Here is a 24,022-nt window from a genome sequence, read left to right as displayed (position 1 = left end):
CTGCCTGCCCACCCACCTCCGTGCAGTGACAGCCGGCAGGAAAGACCGCGGCTTGCACTGAAGATGGGGTGCGGGCGCCCTCTGTTGGCACCGCACCCTGTGATGTCACTGCCCTCCCGATGCGATAGCAACAGGCCCACATCTAGCATGAATATAACTAGAAATAGGCCTGATACGGGAGGGCGGTAATGTCACGATGGGGGCAGGCCTATTTCTAGTGAGAAATAAGGCCAAGAAAATACAGCTGCATTCTGAAATGATATAACATACAAACGGGAACCTACCTTAGCGTCCTTATTGTCTCCTAGCATGGTTATTGATCAGAATAAAAAGTACAATAATTGATTAAAAACTATACAAACTGTGGGTTTCTTCAAATGTGGAGCTAATGTCTGCATCTGCTGCGGCTTTGCTAATAAATCAAAAGTTTTTTCCTCATTTTCTAATAATAAAGAGTTTAGTGTTGCATCTTTTATTAACTGCAACACTGAAAATGTAATTTATTTGATCAGCTGCAGCTCTTGCAGACTTCAGTATATTGGTTGTACTATGAATTCATTGAAAACCAGGATGAGAAAACACATATCCGATGCTAAAAATGTACCTTTGGTTGGAGCTTCAGTTGTTTCACGCCATTTCCCTAAAGTCCATAGTGGTAATTTATCTAGTTTTTCCTTCATGGGAATTGAACAAGTAAAAAAACCTCTTAGAGGGGGGGACTTACGCAGGAAGGTTCTAGCTAGAGAAAGCAAATGGATTTTTGAAATGGGTACAAGAACTCCTTTAGGATTTAATAGCCGTACAGAATGATATTATTCTGCATTATTGAGGTTTCAGTGGCGTTCATTTTATTCATGTTAAATATAAGAATTTTTTTTTTTTTTTTTTTCAAAAATTTTTTTTTTTTTATTTTATTTTTTTTCTATCATCCTATACATCATGCCGTTTTCTAGGACGTTTATTTTTATTTTTTATTACATAAGAAACAGTTGTCTGTTTTGTAGCAATGCTGTCAGTTAATCCACAGTAGCGAATGTGTTAAACCTTTTTTCTGCACACGTTTGTAATCATTTGCACTAATTTTATTCAGGATTGCCTTTTATATGGCTCCACATACAAGGAGCAGATTAGGTTTGGACCGTGAAGAAGTTGGATTAGGCCGCCGAAACGCGTAGTCCAATTTGCGCTAATTTCTGCCATGCACTCTGGTTTCTGATTCTTGTGGGTCGTTTTTATACCTTGTTGAAGAAATAAAGAAAAGCATCATTTTACTCCAACCCTGGTTTGCTGAGTTCTTGCTGGATTTCCTTTTTATACAAACACTGAATATATAAAAACTTGAACTGCATTACTTCTATTGAAAATATGTTAAAAATAAAAAAAGGTACTTAGGGCACAAATGGGCTAATTAATGAAAGCCCAAATGCCACAGACAAGGCGTACCCCGTTGGTGGGACCTTATACCTAATATGTCTTTCCCAGACTGAAAGACTACAATTTTAAGACCAGCATGACCCATCTCTAATTAAAAATGCCTTACCCTGATGGGAGAAGTTCAATGTTTGCATAATATAGCATTTCAGAGTGCAGCTGTTTATCAGCTTTATTGATTTGGTCGTCTCAGCTTGCAGGCTTTTTGTAGTGTTTGTATCTTTAATAATGAGAAATTACACATAGAAAAAGTATTTAATACACTTACTGAAATTATTTGATACCTCGTACAAAAAGCTTTGTTGTTGATGACAGCTTCAAGATGCCTCCTGCATGGAGAAACTAGTGGCATGCATTGCTCAGGTGTTTTTTTGGCCAATTCTTCCTCAAACACTCTTCACATCTTGGAGCTTCCATAGGCCAACCATGAACTCTTGAGCTTTAGTTCCTTTCATAAATGTTATCTTGGATTCAGGTGAGGTAATAGGTAGGCCATTCTAGCAGCCTTCTTTTCTTTTATCTGAAACCAATTGAGAGTTGCCTTGGCTATGTGTTTGGGATCATTGTCTTGCTGAAATGTGCAGCCTCGTTTCATCATCATCCTGGTAGATGGCAGATTTTTATCAAGAATGTCTCGATACATTTGTTCTTTCAATTATGTGAAGTTTTCCATTGCCAATGCTAAAAAAAACAGCCCCACACCATGATGTTCTCACCTCCAATATTCACTTTTGGTGTGGTGTTTTTGGGGTGATTTGCAGTGCCTTTTGGTGTCGAATACGGCATCCAAACAGTTCAATTTTGGTCTCATCTGACCAGACTATATTCTCCCAGTATTAAACAGTGTTGTCTAAATGTTGAGGAAATGTTAAACGTGCTTGAACATGCTTTTTGGCCAGCAATGGAGTCTTGTGTGGTGAGCGTGCATACAGGCAATGGAGGAGGAGTGCATGTCTTTCTGTAGCTCTCCACAGGTGGTCCTTGGCCCTTGGACAACTCTTCTGATCACTCTTTTCAGTCCTTTGTCTGAAATCTTGCAGGGAGCATCTAGCGGTGGTCGGTGTTTGGGGAAATTATGTTATTTCCAGTTCCGGATTATAGTAGTTTAGAAATTCTTCTGTAACTAATGTAGTCCGTATATTTTGCAACAATAAGGTTGTAAAGGTGTTAAGACAACTCACTGGTTTTACCCATTCATGAGAGGTTTCTTCGGTGGCACTTTGGAAATGAGACATCTTTCTATAGGTCATCAGTTGAACCAGCTGATATGTTGCACTAATTGGCAAGATTCCTTTCTAATTACTGATAGATTTCAGCTGGTATCATGACTTTCCATGGCTTTCTGTACCTCTTCAACAGTTCAATACTTCTTCCCTGTGTCATTTTTCATTGTTACACAACAGTTTATGGGCATCTATGGTTTGATTTCTTTGCCTGTGTGGATTGGATGGGTTGTGTTTCATCTCAATAGCATCTTTAGAAATATATTTACGGTACTTAGATAATTGACGAATGCATTTCTTATTTCAATGTGTAGTTTATGTTTTATTAAGCAGTAAACCTTCTTCGTATGGTTTGACTTCAATGTCTTTACTGTGTAACATTCTGAATCTTTACGAAATTAAAAAGGCTTCATTTACAGAACTATTCCCAGATCATCAGTAATAAAATATTTCCAACTATAGCTTAGTTAAGAGAAGACCTGCATCAGGAAAAACCTTATAATTCATTAAAAGTTCCAGCTGTACATACATAAAGCACAACTCCACCAACTATTGTTTAAAAGGAACATATCACAAGGTTTTCACTGCCCCATGTGAGAGGAGCATAACACAGGTGCACAGACTACAATTACAGTGATGTATCACTTACTGGGCTGCTTGCAGTCATTTTGATAAAATCACAGTTTTATCTGCTGTAGATCTATCAGTTCTCTGTATGCGAGCTCTATATAACTCCACCCAACACTGATTGGCAGCTTTCTTCCCATGTGCAGTGTACACAGAAAGCTGTCAATGGTGGGTGTTATAGAGCCCATGAATGTGCTTCACTTCCTAAAGCAAATGATAAAATGCACACTTAGCAGTCGTGGTGGTGAGGGCTGAACTGGAGCGCTCCAAAATATCAAGAGGGTATTCAGCCACACTCATAAGATTATTACCCAAAAATGTATTTGTTTTTATTGCTTAAAGACTTACACCACAGTGAATAGTCGATGGTGATGATGAATATTACTGTAGCTTAGCTTCAGGCAACGTTTCGACCCAGCCTGGGACTTTTGCTAACCTTGCTGGAAGAGAAGCATATATACCGTATTATTATTGTACTGCACAAATATATACACTGCGTGCAGAATTATTAGGCAAGTTGTATTTGAGAGGATTCTCTTTATTATTGAACAACAACTATGTTCTCAATCAACCCAAAAGACTCAAATATCAAAGCTTAATAATTTTGGAAGTTGGAGTGTTTTTTTTTTTAGATTTGGCTATCTTAGTAGGATATCTGTTTTTTCAGGTAACTATTACAGTGCAGAATTATTAGGCAACTTAATACAAACCAAATACCGTATTTTTAGCTTTATAAGACGTTCCGGATTATAAGACGCACCACAAATTTTGAGGAGAAAAATAGGAAAAAAACGTTTTTTTAATAAAATGGTGGTGCCTCTTATAATCCAGGTGTCTTATTGCTTACCGGGGGTGGTGGCTGCGGTGAAGTGGGGTCCCAGGGTCGCTGCTGGAGGAGGCAGGAGTGGGGTGATACTGCAGGCCGCAGGAAGGGATGAGAGGGTGCTCCCATGTGCAGCGCGTTGCCAGGGAGGGATCATGCTGCTACCAGGGGGGCTCGCGCTGCTGCCAGGGGGTCTGTGCAGCAGCCCGGGGCTCTGCCCACATTTACCGGGTGTCCGTCGGCGCTGTGGGTGTCTCCGGGTGCCCAGCCGTGTCTCCACGTGCCCAGCGGTGTCTCCGGTTCCAATCCCGGGGCTCTGGAGACATTTTGTGACAGGCCAGAGCACCGGGGCTCCCTCTCGGTTCCCTCTGTTTTGGGCTCCGGCAATATGGCGGCGCATGCGCTGATGGTGATCTCGGGACTGAGATCTCGAGAGATGAGATTTCAGCAAGATCTGTCCCGAGATCACCATCAGCGCATGCGCCGCCCCCGGCGGCGGCCGCCATATTGCCGGAGCCCAAAACAGAGGGAACCGAGAGGGAGCCCCGGGGCTCTGGCCTGTCGCAAAATGTCGCCAGAGCCCTGGGATTGGAACCGGAGACACCGCTGGGCACGTGGAGACACGGCTGGGCACCCGGAGACACCCACAGCGCCGACGGACAGCCGGACACCCCTGCGGCCCACACCCGGTAATGTATATCCTCTTTGTAAAACGCACCCCCATTTTCCCCCCAAGTTTGGGGGAAAAAAAGTGCACCTTACAAAGCGGAAAATACGGTATATACCCATCTCACTTGTTTATTTTCATGAGGTAAACCAATATAACACCACAAAATTTAGAAATAAACTTTTCTGACATTCAAAAACAAAAAAAAAAAAAAATCAGTGACCAATACAGCCACCTTTCTTTATGATGACACTTAAAAGCCTTCCATCCATAGATTCTGTCAGTTGCTTGATCTGTTTACGATCAACATTGCGTGCAGCAGCCACCACAGCCTCCCAGACACTGTTCCGAAAGGTGTACTGTTTTCCCTCCCTGTAGATCTCATTTTATGAGGGACCACAGGTTCTCTATGTGGTTCAGATCAGATGAACAAGGGAGCCATGTCATTTTTTTCTTCTTTTAGACCTTTACTGGCCAGCCACGCTGTGGAGTATTTGGATGCATGTGATGGAGCATTGTCCTGCATGAAAATCATATTTTTCTTGAACGATACCGACTTCTTCCTGTACCACTGCTTGAAGAAGGTGTCTTCCAGAAACTGGCAGTAGGTCTGGGAGTTGAGCTTCACTCCATCCTCAACCCGAAAAGGTCCCACAAGTTCATCTTTGATGATATCAGCCCATACCAGTACCCCACCTCCACCTTGATGGCGTCTGAGTCAGAGTGGAGCTCTCTGCCCTTTACTGATCCAGCCTCGGGCCCATCCATCTGGCCCATCAAGAGTCACTCTCATTTCATCAGTCCATAAAACCTTAGAAAAATCAGTCTTAAGATATTTCTTGGCCCCATGTCTTGACATTTTATCTTATGTTTCTTGTTCAAAGGTGGTCATTTTTCAGCCTTCCTTACCTTGGCCATGTCCCCGAGTATGGCACACCTTGTGCTTTTTGATACTCCAGTAACGTTGCAGCTGTGAAATATGGCAAAACTGGTGGCAAATGGCATCTTGGCAGCTTCACGCTTGATTTTCCTCAATTCATGGGCAGTTTTTTTGCGCTTTTTTATCAACACGCTTCTTGCGACTCTGTTGGATATTTGCCTTGAAACGCTTGATTGTTCGGTGATCACGCTTCAAAAGTTTGGCAAGTTCAAGACTGCTGCATCCCTCTGCAAGATATCTCACAATTTTTGACTTTTCAGAGTCCATCAAATCTCTCTTCTGACCCATTTTGCCAACGGAAAGGAAGTTGCCTAATAATTAAGCACACCTTATTATAGGGTTTTGATGTCATTAGACCACACCCCTCCTCATTACAGAGATGCAAGTCACCTGATTTACGTAATTGGCAGTTGGCTTTTAAGCCTATACAGTTTGCAGTAGGACAACAAGTATAAAAAGGATGATGTGATCAAAATACTCATTTGCCTAATAATTCTGCACACAGTGTATTTGATCACATTATAAAGATAATTGAACAAGTTAAATCAAGAATATACAGTAAGTACTGGAATGTAGTCAGACCCCTTTAAATTTTTCACTGTTTCATTGCAGCCATTTGGTAAATTCAAAAAAAGTTCATTTTTTTCTCATTAATGTGCACTCTGCACCCCATCTTGCCTGAAAAAAACAAATGTAGAAATTTTTGCAAATTTATTATAAAAAAAAAAAAAAAAAAAAAAAAAAAGTATCACATGGTCATAAGCATTCAGACCCTTTGCTCAGACACTCATACTTAAGGCAGGTTTCACATTTGCGTATGGAGGAGCTGCAGAGGGCTGCGGACTTCCTCCGGTCAGCTCCGCCCACGGCCGCACCTCCTTCGGTCAACTCCGCCTCCGTCGGCATGCGGCCTGCGTATGCTATCTTTGGCATTAGGTACGCAGGCTGTGCCAATGTATGCGGATGCCTCCGCATGTGTCGTTTTGACTGTGCGGCAACTTGCGCCGAACACAATGTGTTGCATTTTGGTGCGGTCGACGCACTGTCAATACAACACTTGCGGACGCATCCGCATACATGGGCACGGCCTGCGTATCTAATGCTAGAGATAGGGTACGCAGGCCACATGCCGGAGCTGACCGGAGGAGGTGCAGCCATGGGCGGAGCTTCACGTAGGAAGTCTGCAGTCCTCCGCAGCTCCTGCATGCGCAAATGTGAAACTGGCTTTAGTCACATGCTGTCCATTTCCTTGTGATCCTCCTTGAGATGGCTCTACTCCTTCATTGGAGTCCAGCTGTGCTTAATTAAACTGATTGGACTTGACTTGTAAAGGCACACACCTGTCTATATAAGACCTCACAGCTCACAGTGCATGTCAGACCAAATGAGAATCAAGAGGTCAAAGGAACTGGCCAAGGAGCTCAGAGACAGAATTATGGCAAGGCACAATAATACTATATATGTTTCACTTCTAGCAAGATTTGAAAAAGACCCAGGTAGGGTCAAAACGTTACCTAAACCTAAGCTACAGTAATATTCATCACCATTGACTATTCAGTGTGGTGTAAAACTTTAAGCAAAAATAAATTTTTTTTTTAAATAATCTTGTAAGTGCGGCTGATAACTCTCTTCTATGCGTCACTACACCAAGCAGCCCAGTAAGTGACACATTTCTGGAATTAAAGTGTCCATCTTTACATTATGACGCTAGACTTGTCTTTAACTCCTTTAACAATATTAAAATGAATGAAGTTTCACAGACCAATGAATGCACCAAAAGCTTTAAAGAAAAGGCCTTGGAAGCATTGAGATGGCGGCACACAGGTCTATAACAAATGAATATTGATATCCTGTGGGCATTCTTGAAGCATGATCAGAGTGATTTCAATCATTTGTGGAGTGTCTTCTAGAGTTTTTTTTGGAGCCACGCTGTATTGGAACATCCACTTGTTACTTACAATAACTAAAAATTACATACCGTCCCCTCCTTCAGATTGTCCTGATCTGTAAGGGTTATATTTTGGCTTTGGCGCTACTACAGGTGCAAACTTCTTAGGCGCTTGCTGAGTGGACACGGAAATGCTTGGTGCCCCAAACCCCTGTGTGGTTTCCATTCTGGCGGTCACATGTCCAAGGCTCTCTCCTGAGCTCTTTGGAGGTAGCCAAGATGGGTGAGACATTGTTTCAATCTAGGAAGAAAAGAAAAAGTGATAGAAGTAAACCTATTTTAGAGATAAAAACAGAAGGGGCAAATCTATCGGCTTTAGATTCAGCACCAGCAGACTTTTACCAGTAGAAGTTATCAACTGTAAAGAATAATGGTCACAATAATGTTACAGCTTGGGGCTGGGGTGAAGAATCAGGGTCTGGCAGGTCAAAGTCATGGAATCCTTTATGAAATTTCATGGCAAAAGTAAGTCCCGCATTTAAAAGGGAACCTTTCACCAGGTTTTCGCTATATAAACTGACTGCACCACCTTTAAAATGTCTTTACTAGCACTCCAATAACCATCTTATATAAGTAGATTAAAAGAGTACCTTTTATTAATACTCCCGAGCCATATGCTAGTTTGATGAGCGCCACTGGTCTGTGCTCCTCGGCCCCGCAACCTCCGTCCTCGTGCAGTGACTGACATCTCCAACGTTATCCAGAGTCTGTTAAAATCTCGCACCTGCACAGTAAGAATAGTAGCTGCACAGGCGCAAGAGTCTCTGCGGATGACGTCAGCCACAACAATCAATGCGGGAGGAGAAAATTGCAAGGACAGATGAGACACTGCGCACAGTCCAGCGAAAGTTGACAGATTTCCTTGACAAGGAGCACGCACTTATAAGCGCTGCACTGAAGCTAGTTGTATCATTGTATCTAGCCAGCTTCAGTTTTCCGACTCCACTATTGCTGCCAAGTCAGAGCTGCCTCCGCTAGCAACAAGAGAGAACAATTCAGGATGGTGGGGAAGAAATGCCGTTGAACTGATCATTCAGGGGTGCACTGTCCCCTAACAAACTGGGAGGCAGAGGATTGGTGCACACCTAAAGATCAGTCATGAAAACAAACCTTTAAGTACAATGCAAGACTACCTGGTTCTGCTTGGACATTACACATGACCATGACACTAAACATACCAATAAGCCTAAAAAGGAATGCCTGATCAATATTCTATTAAGATGTTGAAAGAGGACCCTTCAGAGAAAGTGCAAAACCTCTCTCAGTCAATGTCATACACTGGCAAATTATTTCAGCCCAAATGTCTTCAGTTCAAGGTCACAGTTCAAATCAAATCTTTTATCCAGGAGGTAATCCTAAATAAAGTTCCCCAGAGCAGCATAGACTTACAATAACTCGCAAACAGCTCCTTGCTGATGGATCTAATGTCTGGCTGGTCAGCAGGACATTTATGGATGCTGTTAGAACGGACCATATATTGGCTGGGCGGTGCACACACTCCATACTGGCCTTGTCCATCTTGCTGAGCGGTGCAGATGCGCGCCAGCATGAGAAACGTTACCATCCCCGCCACTGTTATAGCCGCGCCCAGCAGTGGAGACAATCGTTTTGTGCAATGACGTATGCTGGCATTAGCTACATAGCCAGAAGTGAATACAATCTATTCAAAAGGCAGCCTGGACCCAAGTGTGTAAAAGGAAAGGCAAGACGTGCGATTTTTGAACAAATATATGTAGCAATTTTGTTGTATACAGACTAGGTTAAAATCTTTGGAGAAGTCTTTAAGGAAGAACAATTCGGAATCTAAATGTTAAAATACTCGTCTCCATGTTTAACAATGTAACATGCTCATCTAAGAGCCCTTCATCTATAACCTACCGATCACACTGGAGTCAGGCAGGTATTGCATGTTTTTTATTTTAGTGTGTTAAGAATCAAGCAATAATTGATCTTCTTTGCATATCAATGTTGATTAAGCCATTTCCCACTGCCTAGCATTTGATTACAAATGATACCATTCAATTACACTGTTCACTGAAACCTTAATGAGCAACAATCCTAAATTCTTCAAAGCATAAAGACGCATTTAAAAAAGGAAAAAAAATAGGCTAAACTGGTGTACTCATACACATTAACCCTGTCATTAAACCTACTAAACATATTGTATTTCTGGCTAAAAAAAAAAAAAAAAAAAAAGTTTAACATGATACACTATAACATCCATGCTGTTTAATTAAGTTGATGGGTTTTTTTTTGTTTTTTTTTTTAGTCATCATTTTATGTAAAAATACATAACACTAGCGGCATTGCATCAGGGCTAGGGATATGGACATTGTTGCAAGTGATGAAGGAGGGAAACCACTCATCTATGACCAAGTTTTCACTAGAATCAGTTGTTGACCTAGAAAACTATATGTATCAAACATTTTGGCAAATATGTAATTCCTGGTGCGAGGAAAAAAATAAAAGACAAAATAAAAAGACGTGTAGGGAGCAAAGAAGAAGAAGAGAGCAGAGAAAGGGAAAATTAAGGTTCACGCAGCCAAAAGGTGGCTCAGAAAGCAGGGCTGTGGAGTAGGAGTCATGGAGTCGGAGCTCATTTTGGTGGAGTCGGAATAAAATGGTCCGACTCCTAAAATATATAAGTTGGGTACAGTAGTTCAATACAGAATGTGCTGAATATTTTTTCGTAGGAATTTGGGAAAGTTATGAAATGTCCTATAAATGGCTGTTCTATTCCTGATCTAAGGCTACATTCACACACAGCGTTTTTGCTGCGTTTTTTGAGGATACATTTTTCAGCTGCAAAAGCAGATCAGCTTTTTAAAAAACGGCATCACCTGAAAGGTTTTTGAGCTCATAGATAATGTTTTCAATAGCAAAAGCAGATTAGAAATCGGCTCTATCTATCCATCCATTTATCCATATCTGTCTTTCCATATCTTATCTGTACCAAAAAGAATGAAAGCCGGGTAGCACACAGACTAAAAGTACTGTCACACTTAGCGATGCACCAGTGATCCCGACCAGCGAAATGACGCAGTCAGGATCACTGGTTAATCGCTAAGTGGTCGCTAGTGAGCTGCCACACAGGCAGATCTCACCAGTGACATCGCAGGGGTCGGGGGTCACTACTTACCTGTCAGACAAGGCGATCCTGACGTCCTCCCGCCCGCGTCCACGCGTCGCTCGTCTCCACAGCAGGAAGCCCAGCAGGAAGCTGATGACGAGAAACGGTCCAGGACGCTCTCGCGCGATCAGCGATAACCAGCGGGGGGAGCGGTCGGAGGTAAGTATCAGACATAGCGATATCGCTAGCAATATCGCTATAACGTCACAAAAACCAGGGACGATGTAGCGATATCACTTAGAGTGACAGGCCCTTAACACTCTTTTTTTTTTTTTTTAGCACCAGTCAGGTACACCTCATAGCTGCCCAAAAGGACGCCCAGGACAGGCATTGCTCGTCTTCAGTAACACATCAACATCAATTGATAGTTGGAATAAATAGACTGCATTGACAACATCAACTGATAGTTGAAATAAATAGACTGCATTCACCACATCTTAAGGTGCAGGCTTTATTTTCAAGTGTAGGGGTGTGCAGTATAAGGTTCTGCAGCAGCTGAGGTGTGCAGTATGAGGTTCTGCCCCCCCCCCCCCCCCCAGTTTTGATCCTGGCTAAAACCGTTTCTTATAGATATGGCGAACCCTCAGGTAACCCTAAATGAAGGTCAATGGACACAGGTGGCTGAATTGAAGGAATTGCTTAATCACCTATTTACCGTGACTAAAAAAATTACAAGCTGAGGATTTAACTCCTGGCATTTCCATAAGGGAGTGGAAGAACTATTTTGCCTGTCCCAAAGAGGAGATTTAATCGCAGATGGCATTTCTGCTTCAATGAAATGGAGAGAGAGACAGCTATTGGAAAATAAAAATTTTCTGGCAGCTGTTTATGTGGACCCAAGTCATCGCATATTACTTGATAATCAACAGCTTACTAAAGGAAAAGAAGCTCTGAGTGAGGTAGCAGTTAGGATGAGTGGCCTACAGGAGGACTGCCAGGCGCAAGATGACTTGGGTCCTGACAGTGCTACTGCTGCCATGAGGAGTTTGACTTTGACAAGTATTTGGATGATATGGAGCAGGCAAAGCGTTGCTGCAAGGAAAAAGATTTCACTCCGTCTCCTATAGCAAGCAGACTGACCATATTTCAGCAAAATGTTTCACTTGCTCTCAAAGAAAAAGAAAAATTCAACCGTTCATCAAAACTGACTGTGCATGAGGCAATTCCTTTAGTCTTGGAAATTGTTAGAGATGTTGCCCATGTGGTTACGGCTTTGCCTCCAGCCCAAGTTAGTGTAGAGAGGTTGTTCTCTGGCCTTAAAATTATTAGGTCAGATTTTAGGTCATCCATGAAGGAGGATCTGATGGAGGCAATTCTATTTCTTAGGACAAATTCATAGACTGCACAAATGTTTAGTTTGTTTCCGTTGAAAACTTTTTTGCCACTTACATAGTTTACTACATAGTGATATATATATATATATATATATATATATATATATACACATACATATATTTGATATTACATAGTGTATTACATATTTACAATTTATTAGTTTTTTGTGTTCTAAAGTTGTATTCCAATAAATATATTATGTTCTATCTAAATGTCTTGATTATTGTATCATAAAAATGATTAAATGTCTCATGTTCACATTGTATTACAATAAATTTTTCACTTCAATATAAGCAATATATGTTGGAGTCGGAGTCGGTGGAAGGGAAATTGAGGAGTCGGAGGTTTGGCTTACCGAATCCACAGCCCTGTCAGAAAGTCCAAAAAGGAGTCAAACCACCAACAGGATACACGACCATTAGGTATCTAATAAACCAGAGTGGTTCCATTTCTTGGCCCACAAAACTTTATTTTTAACATTGCAAGTCATCACCCAGCCATGGGATAACTGACAGTGTGGGGACCACTAGCACCACAAGAAAGAGGCTCTAAAATGCCTCATCTGACTGGAGAGGCTTTTTTGAACCCAGTTAGGATCTGACAGCTTGGACCCCTACAGATGTGCAAGTAATTAACTATAGTGATAACTTGCAATGATGGGATTAACCTTTTAACCACTTCCTGCACCATCATATAACTATTAGCTATAGCAAGTTTTCACAGGAAAATGCCATAACTATGTATCATGGAAATGGTGCAAGGCAAAGGAGCCTGGTTGTGACTGACAACTGGACCGATCATGGCCGAATCAGCAAGAATAATATTACAATATTTCACCATTTTGGTGGATACCCATTTATGCTTTTTATAGTATTTTTTCATAAAACTGAGCACTTTTTGTTCCTTACCCTTTTGTACAGGTGTTGAAGCAGGCGTGAACCCTGACAATACGGAGCTCTGCTATCTCCAATGTGGAGACACATTTCCACAGATTACTTTCCATTATACTAAAGGGAACCTCTGCTGTAGACATCTAACCCCTATAGAGGCTCTTTTTATCCATCATCAAATCCCAAGCTAGAAACTCAATTGCTTGAAGGGAATCAGTCAGCTGGATTTCACACCCCAAACATGTAAGGGTATGTGCACATTGTCAGTAGGTGATGCGGGTTACATGCTGAGTACTTGTGCAGCGTCCAACCCACAGCATCCAGCTGTTACAGCATAGTGGATGGGATTTCAAGAAATCCCATGCCCACTATGCGTCCAGAGACGCCCACGGAGACAGACATGTGGCGCATCTTTCCAGACAGCAGTATGTTTATTTCTCTTGCGTGAGTCTCCGCAAGATAAATATCAACCGTATCATGTATTGGACGCAGCGTTTTTACACGGTTCAATGACCATATGCGGATTATCCCCTTACTGCCATCGTACGGGATAGTACGTCCGATGCCAGCACACCCGCTTCGATGTGGGCTCCGGCGGTGAACCCGCATCAAAGCCAGGGCATGTCAGCTGTTTTGAACAGCTGACATGTGCCTGCAATAGGCGTGGGTGGAATCGCGATCCACCAGCGCTTATTAACTAGTTAAATGCCGCTGTCAAAATACTGACAGTGGCATCTAACACACGCTTCCGGCCATTGGGCCGGAAATACGCGCACCGCTGACCCCCGTCACGTGATCGGGGGTCATTGGTTCATTGGCATAACAACCAGAGGTCTCCTTGAGACCTCTATGGTTGTTGATGCCGGATTGCCATGAGTGCCACCCGATGGTTGGAGCTCATAGCAATGCAGTAATTCTGCTACATAGAGGCGAACTGAGCATCGCCTCTATGTAGCAGAGCCGATTGGGCTTTGGCAGTTTCTCCCATGGAGGCTATTGAAGCATGCCAAAAGTGAAAGAAAAATAGTTTTATAAATATAAAAAAATGAAAAAAAAAAATATAAAAAAAAAAAGTTTAAATCACCTCCCTTTAGCCCCATTCAAAAAAAAAAAAAAAGAAAAAAAAAAATCATATATACACATATTAGGTATTGCCGTGTTCAGAATCGCCCGTTCAAGAAAAAAAAAAAGGCTTAACCTGATGGCTAAACGGCGTAGCAAGGAAAAAAATTGAAATGCCAGAATTACTTTTTTTGGTCACTGCGACAGTGCATTAAAATGCAATAACGGGTGATCAAAAGAACGTATCTGCACAAACGTGGTATCATTAAAAACGTCAGCTCGGTGCGCAAGAAATAAGTGCTCACCCAACCCGAGATCACGAGAAATGGAGACGCTATGGGTCTCGGAAAATGGCACAATTTTCTTTTTTTTTTAAGCAAAGTTTGGAATTTTTTTTCCACCACTTTGATAAAAAAAGAACCTACACATGTTTGGTGTCTATGAACGTAATGACCTGGAGAATCAAAACGGCAGGTTAGTTTTAGCATTTAGTGAACCTAGCAAAAAATCCAAACAAAAAAACAAGTGTGAGATTGCACATTTTTTACAATTTCCCCGCACTTGGAATTTTCTTCCCCGTTTTCTAGTATACGACATGGTAAAATCAATGGTTTTGTTCAAAAGTGCAACTCGTCCCGCAAAAAAATAAGCCCCCACATGGTCATATTGACGGAAAAAACGGTCATTAGACCTACCAGGAATTGTGTTTCCAGGAATCCATCCTGACAGCACGCTGGAGGACGTCCTTCTTATTCACAGTGGGACAGGAAACCACGAGAGTTTAAAAGGACCCTCCCCTCACCACCCATCAGTGATTTCTCAAAGTAACACATCTGGATGGATGCAAAAAAAAGATTTTTATTTAACCAAATTTCATCATACACGTATTACATCACAGTAGTATGGACATCTCATAGGGAGGGAACTAACAGTGCAGTAAGGACGGATTCCTGGAAACACAATTACCGTTTTCCAGGTCACCACCTGACAGCACGCTGGAGTAGTACCAAAGGAGATTGGTCCTAGGGTGGGACTACTGCGTGGAGCACTTTTCTCCCAAATGCCAATTGAGTGGATACCACGTCTAATTTATAGTGCTTAGAGAAGGTACTGAGACTGGACCAGGATGCGGCCCTGCAGATCTGTTCTGCCGAAGCTCCCCCTTCTCTGCCCATAACGTGGCCATGGCCCTAAGTTGAGTGGGCTTTAAGGTTCCCTGGAGGATTCTGCCCCTGTGTCCTATAGACTAGACTAATTGTGGATCTAATCCACCTTGCGATTGTGGATTTAGACGCTTTTTTCCCCTTATTCGGACCTCTGTATTGGACGAAGAGATTATTATCCTGTCTCCAAGGCCTGGTTGTGTCCAGGTACCTGAGTACTGACTCCCTGACGTCTAAGTTATGGTAGGTGCTTTCCTTTTTATTCTTAGGGAACTTACAGAATGAAGGGAGTACCATCTCTTGATTCATATTTGAATTGAAGATTACCTTTGGAAGGAAAGCCGGATCAAGTCTTAAGATTAACCTGTCGTCAAACACCGGTAGGTAAGGATCCTGGAAAGACAGGGCCTGAAGTTCTCCTAGCCTCTTTGCTGACGTGATTGCTAATAGAAATGCCGTTCTGATCGAGAGATTACCGATCCCTATGTCTGCCACTAGCTGGAATGGGTGTTTACATAGTGCATTGAGGACTAGGTTAAGGTCCCAGGGTGGGGGGGGGGGCAGTCTTCCTTATTAAGGGTTTTAGCCTCTGAACAGCCCTGGAGAATCGGGCTATCCAAGGGGGTGCTGATAGGGCGCAGTCGTAGAACACGCTAAGGGCTGCGATCTGTACTCTTAGCGTACTGGGTCTAAGGCCCTTTTTGAACCCTGCCTGTAAGAAGTCCAGAATCTTTGGGATGTTGGGGTGGTCAGTCTCAACTGTCGCCTCTCCTCAGAAGCTGCAGAATCTCTTCCAGATCTTGTTATATATCGCAGCGGTTACAGGTTTCCTACTCGCTTGAAGGGTAGAGATGACATCATCTGACAGGCCCCTCGATCCTAAGACTTGCCACTCAGGATCCAGGCTGACAACTGGAGCGCTTCTGGTGCCAAACCGGACCCTGGTGGAGGAGGTCCCTTCTTTCTGGTAGGAGAATGGGTTCTTCCTCTAACATCTTCCTGAGCAAGGGGAACCAACTCTTCTTCGGCCAGAAGGGCACTACTACTATGACTCTGGCTCCGTCTTCATCGATCTTCCTGAGGGTTCGTGGAATGAGTGCGAGAGGCGGGAAGGCGTACAACAGACCTCTGCTCCATGACTGTGACAAGGCGTCGATTCCTGCTGGGTTCCCCAGAGTGTTCAGAGAGTGGAAGGTCCTGACCTTTGTGTTCTGTTTGACTGCGAACAGGTCTATCTCTGGTGTTCCCCACCGGTTGCATAGGCCGTTGAACACTACGTCATTTAGCTCCCATTCCGTTGTGGCTACTCTTCTCCTTCTGAGGAAGTCCGCGATCTGGTTTCTGGTACTTCTAGGTGTACTGCTGAGATAGATAGAACCTCCCTCTCTGCCCACCTGAAGATCTGTTCTGCTAGGCGCTGCAGTGCTGGGTGTCTTGGACCCCCTTGGTGACGGAGGAAGGCGACTGTCGAGGTATTGTCTGACAGTATCTTGACGTGCCTGCTTCTCAGCAGGGATCGGGAGGACGAAAGTACCTTCCATACCGCATGAAGCTCCCTGAAGTTGGAGGACTCCCTGCTGTCTTCCCGACTCCGTCCCTGGTAGTACCATCCCTGGACGTGACCGCCCCAACCTTGTGGCTTGCGTCTGTGGTGACTATGACCTCAGGAGACTGGACCCACGAGACTCCGGTCCGTAGATTGCTCGGAATGGTCCACCACCCCGGGGATTTTCTGACTCGGGGAGATAATCAAATCTTTTTGCCTAGCAAACTTTGTCTTCTGTCCCAGGAAGTTAGGACTGCCTGTTGTAGCTCTCTAGAGTGAAATGGACTCCATCTGACGCAGGGAATGCAGGAGGTCATCAGGCCCAGAATCCTCATGGCCTCCCTGATAGAGACCCGGTTCCTTGGCGAATCCTTTTTTCCGTGCTGGTCTGTTTTTCTTTTGGAAGGTATGACATTTTTTTCCGAGTCTAGCATTACTCCCAGAAATCTTATACTTGGCTTGGGTATTAGATCTGATTTTGACCAGTTTATAATTCAACCTAGCCTGTGCAGCATGGAGATTAAAGACTGACAGTTGAGTCTGAGCTGAGCAACTGAATCTGCTACGATTAAGAAGTCTTCTAGATAAGGGACCACCGTGATGTTTCGAATTCTCAGATAGGCCACTACCTCTACCACCAGTTTTGTAAAGACTCTTGGGGCTGATGCTAGACCAAAGGGGAGGCAGCGAAACTGGTAATGATAGATCCTTTCCTCTTTCCTGTCAGCAAATCTGAGATACCTCTGATGGTCTGGGTGGATGGGAACGTGGTAATACGCACTCTTTAAATCTAGAGAGCACATTACCACCCCCCTCCCGAGGAGGGGAATCATGGATCTTATCGATTCCATCTTGAATTTCTTGTTCCTTAGCCACCTGTTTAGGGGTCTAAGATTTATTATGGTTCTGGACTCCCCCGATGGCTTTTTCGATCGAGAAGAGGTTTGAGTAGTGCCCTCTGCCCTCCTCTCGAGTGGGTACTGGAATGATCGCGGCCATTCCCAGGAGGTCCTGAATATCCGACCACATAGGGGAGGCTGAATGGACGTGGGAGCTGGATACCAGAAAACGGTTCGGGGGGAGGGAGACAAACTCTATCCTGTACCCCTAAGATGTTACCTGTAGCACCCAGGGGCTGCTGGAAATCTGTTGCCACCCCTCTAGGAACCCGAGCAGTCGCCCCCCCAACTCTGGTGGCGTCATTTCCTTCGGGAGCCTGACCCGGAGCAGGAGAAGATGGTATCTCCATTTCTACCCCTGTTCTCTCCTCCCTTAGGGTAGCTACATCTGCCTGATTTTCCCTTCCCTCTGTAGTCCATTTTTTGGTTAAAACTGGGTCTACGAAAGGGCTGATATTTTCTACGTTTCTCTTCCGGGAACCCCTTTTCATCAGAGGCCTTCTCTAAGATATCGTCAAGAACAGGTCCAAAAACCTTGCCCCCCGAGAAGGGGATTGAGCAGAGCTTATTCTTTGACTGTATATCCCCTGACCAACTTTTTAGCCAGATACCTCTTCTGGCCACATTGGTCAGGGATTGACCCCTGGCCGTGAATCTGACCGTCTCCGCTGAGGCGTCAGCTAAAAACCCCGTGGCTAATTTCAATAAGGGAAGGGATTTCAGGATAGATTCCCTAGGGGTTCTATCTGTAAGGTGCTCCTCCAGATCATCCATCCACAGGTGCATTGAGCACGCTACAGATGTTGCAGCTATATTTGCCCGTATGACTGCTGCCGAACTCTCCCAGGCTCTCTTTAAAGGCTCATTCACACGTCAGTGTTTGGTCAGTATTTTGCATCAGTGTTTGTATGCCAAAGCCAGGAATGGATCTTACCGAGAAAAAAAATATAATTGAAAGACTGACTCCTGTTCCTTATTTTGGAGACATTCCTGGTTTTGGCATACAAATACTGATGAAATACTGATCAAAAATACTGATATGTAAAAGAGGCCTAAGAGGCCGTCCGCCTTTCGGTCCATGGGCTTTTAGGTTGGACGAGTCCTCTAAGGGAATGGCGGTTTTTTTTTTAGAAACTTTTGCTACCGGGATATCTATTCTGGGGATCTCCTCCCAGACCTTGACCTCCTCAGGGTCAAACAGTAGGCGCAGTCTAAAATCTCTAGGAACAGTCAGTCTCTTCTCTGCTAGTTCCCATTCCTCTAGGATCATTGCCTGTATATGCGTATTAACTGGGAAGACCATTGAGGTCTGCGACCGTAGTCCGCCAAACATCTCGTCCTGTACCGATAGAGTCGCTGGGGGCTCCTCGATCTGAAAAGTGTGTCTTACTGCCCCCAACAGTTCGTTCGAATCCCCGGACGAAGAGAGATATCTTTTCCCCTTTTCTGGGGGTTCACTCATCTCCTCCTCCTCTAGCTCTGATTCAGACAGGGCCCCCTCCGACGAGGAGTCTGATTCCTTTGACCTTTTACCGGATACCTGGGGGATCGTCTGCGGAGTCTGAGGACACACCAGGCCTGATACTGAAGCCTGCACCTCTTCCCTTATCACAGCTCTCATGTTAGACAAGAGGGGCCTGTTTTTCCCCCAATATGCATCTGGTGCATGCATCGCATAAGGGTTTCTGACACGTCTTTCAGGTTTTTTAGCGCAAATTGGGCACTTTTTCTCCTTCCTCCTGTACTCCTTTTTCTCCACTGGGGTCCCCTGGAATACATAGAATATGTGTTCCTGTTGGATCTGCCTCCTTAGGGCCCTGCAGTGACCTTATCTGAGGTACTCACGTGACCCTGGCTCTCCTGCCCCGTCTCGGTCTTAGTCTGATCCTCCATGCTCCTGTAGGAAGGGCTGCCTGGGCCTGCTGTACCGCCTGTCGATGACCGTGCACCAGGCTGGCACGCCGCAATGTCCGACCTGCTCCGAGGAAAACACCTTTAGTGGAGACATCGCCCTGCCTGCTGTTGGCCCGATCCGGGAGCGCACATTGCGTTTTGAATAGGCTGCGCTCCTCTGAGCCGCGACCCAGAAGTGATGAGGCCGCAACCCGGAAATGACGCGGTCGCCTGGCCTGCGATGCCGCAATCTAGAAGTGGCGTGGCCGCTCTGTGCTGGCCGCGATCCGCCCGCTTCACCTGGCTGAGCCGATGCTGTGTCTTCGCGTGCGGAGATGCCCTGCGGCGGAGATCTGCTGCCAGGACCGCTTACTGGCTGGAGCGCTGTAGAGGCGGCCCGGCTGAGGGACATCAGAGGTGACGCCTGGAGTTGAGAGCCCCCGTCAGGAGGAAGCGACCCCATCTCCCAGGAGCAGCGCTGCACTAGGTGTGCTGAGGGACCCTCAGGTGGGTGTCAGACGCAGAATTCTTGAGGTGGGAAGGGAAAGGCTGGGCAACCCGATCCTCAACATCTGCTCGGAACTAACAGTTTATGACTTCTCTTTAAAAGGGATCTCATTATATCCAATGGGTGACAGATAACAGTATGGCATTTATCAAAGGCATCTGACATCCATAGTCCATAATCATACAAACCCTCATGAAAAGTTCATAACTCATTCAGTAACATTCATCATGTTACAGTAACCGTTTAAAAGGAACCTGTCAGCAAGATTGTGCACAGTAAACTACACACACTGTCAGGTCGGTGCAGTTATACTGATTAAAATAAAACCTTGAATGATGAAATCCGTCTTGTGGTTGTTGTGTAAACTTTATTTACAGTTTTGAGTTAATGATATGCTCGTGCTTCGGGGCGGCCGGTGGGGTCTATGGGGTGCTCTGATTAGGCATTCATACTGGTGGCTTCTGACAGGTCACTGATCCCATATATATATGCTGCAGCATGATTGCCATTGTGTAATGTGCAGTTAATTTTTTTTATTTCAAGCTATGAATAAATTAAAAAAACAAAAAAAAAATAATGTGTCCCAAAAATGGTAACGGCCGCCCCTTTTTACGAATTTATTTATAGAATGAAATCAAAGAATTATCTGCATATTACACATGTGATCATGCTGCAGCGCAGGCGCTTTTTTTTCCCATATATATATATATATATATATATATATATATATATATATATATATATATATATATATATATATATATATATATATATATACACATACATACATATACATATATATACATATACATATATATATATATATATACACATACATATACATACATACATACACACACACACAGTGGGGAAAAAAAGTATTTAGTCAGTCAGCAATAGTGCAAGTTCCACCACTTAAAAAGATGAGAGGCGTCTGTAATTTACATCATAGGTAGACCTCAACTATGGGAGACAAACTGAGAAAAAAAAATCCAGAAAATCACATTGTCTGTTTTTTTTTCATTTTATTTGCATATTATGGTGGAAAATAAGTATTTGGTCAGAAACAAAATTTCATCTCAATACTTTGTGATATATCCTTTGTTGGCAATGACAGAGGTCAAACGTTTTCTGTAAGTCTTCACAAGGTTGCCACACACTGTTGTTGGTATGTTGCCCCATTCCTCCATGCAGATCTCCTCTAGAGCATTGATGTTTTTGGCTTTTCGCTTGGCAACACGGACTTTCAACTCCCTCCAAAGGTTTTCTATAGGGTTGAGATCTGGAGACTGGCTAGGCCACTCCAGGACCTTGAAATGCTTCTTACGAAGCCACTCCTTCGTTGCCCTGGCGGTGTGCTTTGGATCATTGTCATGTTGAAAGACCCAGCCACGTTTCATCTTCAATGCCCTTGCTGATGGAAGGAGGTTTGCACTCAAAATCTCACGATACATGGCCCCATTCATTCTTTCATGTACCCGGATCAGTCGTCCTGGCCCCTTTGCAGAGAAACAGCCCCAAAGCATGATGTTTCCACCACCATGCTTTACAGTAGGTATGGTGTTTGATGGATGCAACTCAGTATTCTTTTTCCTCCAAACACGACAAGTTGCTTTTCTACCAAACAGTTACAGTTTGGTTTCATCAGACCATAGGACATTCTCCCAAAACTCCTCTGGATCATCCAAATGCTCTCTAGCAAACTTCAGACGGGCCCGGACATGTACAGGCTTAAGCAGTGGGACACGTCTGGCACTGCAGGATCTGAGTCCATGGTGGCGTAGTGTGTTACTTATGGTAGGCCTTGTTACATTGGTCCCAGCTCTCTGCAGTTCATTCACTAGGTCCCCCCGCGTGGTTCTGGGATTTTTGCTCACCGTTCTTGTGATCATTCTGACCCCACGGGGTGGGATTTTGCGTGGAGCACCAGATCGAGGGAGATTATCAGTGGTCTTGTATGTCTTCCATTTTCTAATTATTGCTCCCACAGTTGATTTCTTCACTCCAAGCTGGTTGGCTATTGCAGATTCAGTCTTCCCAGCCTGGTGCAGGGCTACAATTTTGTTTCTGGTGTCCTTTGACAGCTCTTTGGTCTTCACCATAGTGGAGTTTGGAGTCAGACTGTTTGAGGGTGTGCACAGGTGTCTTTTAATACTGATAACAAGTTTAAACAGGTGCCATTACTACAGGTAATGAGTGGAGGAAAGAGGAGACTCTTAAAGAAGAAGTTACAGGTCTGTGAGAGCCAGAAATCTTGATTGCTTGTTTCTGACCAAATACTTATTTTCCACCATAATATGCAAATAAAATGAAAAAAAAACAGACAATGTGATTTTCTGGATTTTTTTTTCTCAGTTTGTCTCCCATAGTTGAGGTCTACCTATGATGTAAATTACAGACGCCTCTCATCTTTTTAAGTGGTGGAACTAGCACTATTGCTGACTGACTAAATACTTTTTTTCCCCACTGTATATAATATTCATTATGTAAAATAGGGGGAAGCCATACACATGAATACTTTATCAGAACACCACATGAAGACCCCCACCACAGGACGCTTCGGAGAACAAGCCTATCATTAACTCAAAACTGAAAATAAGGATTAAACAACCACAAGACGGAGTTCACCACCCCAGGTATTATTTTAATCAGTACAACGGCACCAACCTGACACGGTAGGTTAGTCCGCACAATCCTGTTGACAGGTTCCCTTTTAAGGATTCAGATGGCAAATACACACAGGGCATTACCTACGTGTGTCACAGTGTATAACATGTATAAGCTGTTAAAAAGAATAAGTTATAAAAAAGCACAAAAGGACAGAACACAAAGTACATGTGTTACAATGTCTCAGATTCTCATTTAATATTTCTTTCGACTTTCTGCAGTTTTGAAATGTATCACATTTTATTTCAGAATTTGTAATGCTCATTACAGAAAAGGTAACAGCTTCAGCATATGCTCAGAACACCTCCCCAATGAGCTGTGATTCACTTATTCGGAACTTCAGCATGTTTACTTCAAAAATATACTTTTTAAAAACGTTCGATATTGAGAACCGTGTTGAATGTGTGAAAAACAGCCAAAACTAAAACGTAGGTAGAAGCTTTTCATAGGAAAATGAGAAAAAGTGTAAACATTTAAAGTTGTATTAAAACTTGATGTATAAAGCTCGCTGCCTAGCAAGGCCCAGCAGTGAGGAAGCAAGATATGAAATGCAGGAACCCCTGCATAGGCCTCTGCTTCAGGCCCCTTCACATATCAGGGTCTCCAGTATGTGTGGTGACAGTTCTCACACGTACTGGAAACAATTACATATGTAGACCCATTTAAATTTATGGGGCTGTGCACATGTACATGTGACCCCACGGGTAGACATGTCCATTTTTTTCTGGCAGCACAGGCGTCAATATGACCTACACACAGATGACACAGTGTGTTATCTGTGTGCCATGTACCGGAATAGAAAGCAAAATAGAAATGAAAGATGTTGAGGTGTTAGAAGTGCAAAGATAGAGAATAGATAAATAGAAAGATGTCTGTGAGATACATAATTAGTGCGTGTGTAGTTTACTGTACATTTAATTAGCTAAAAAAAAAGTAAATGAAAAAATGCAGTGGGGTCCCCATTATTTTTTAATAACCAGCTAGACAGAAAGCAGACAGAGCTGCTTTTATTATGCTGTGATGGGCCCAATATCCCTGGAGTTCCCCAGCCTATTAATTTCAGCTCACAGCTATTTACCGTATTTTTCGCTTTATAAGACGCTCCGGATTATAAGACGCACCACAATTTTTGAGGAGAAAAATAAGAAAAAAATATTTTTTAATAAAATGGTGGTGCCTCTTATAATCCTTGCATCTTATTGCTTACCGGGGTTGGTGGCTGCGGTGTAGAGGGATCCCAGGCTCGCTGCTGGAGGAGGCAGGCGTGGAG

At 43.6% G+C, this 24,022-nt stretch overlaps 1 protein-coding gene across 6 annotated transcripts in view; it reads right to left on the bottom strand.

Moving 5' to 3' along the window:
- Positions 1 to 24,022, bottom strand: part of LPP (LIM domain containing preferred translocation partner in lipoma) — a 388,598-nt gene that overhangs the window by 250,802 nt on the left and 113,774 nt on the right. For all 6 annotated transcript variants that reach the window (XM_073589409.1, XM_073589404.1, XM_073589407.1 and 3 more), the window contains one exon: positions 7,690 to 7,900. In XM_073589409.1, the coding sequence (XP_073445510.1) occupies positions 7,690 to 7,900 (211 nt within the window). The remainder of the gene's footprint in view (positions 1 to 7,689; positions 7,901 to 24,022) is intronic.

This window comes from Dendrobates tinctorius, unplaced genomic scaffold, assembly GCF_039654945.1.
Source record: "Dendrobates tinctorius isolate UK_male_01 unplaced genomic scaffold, ASM3965494v1 ptg000107l, whole genome shotgun sequence".
Taxonomy (NCBI): domain Eukaryota; kingdom Metazoa; phylum Chordata; class Amphibia; order Anura; family Dendrobatidae; genus Dendrobates; species Dendrobates tinctorius.
This window is presented reverse-complemented; position numbering and strand designations above follow the sequence as displayed.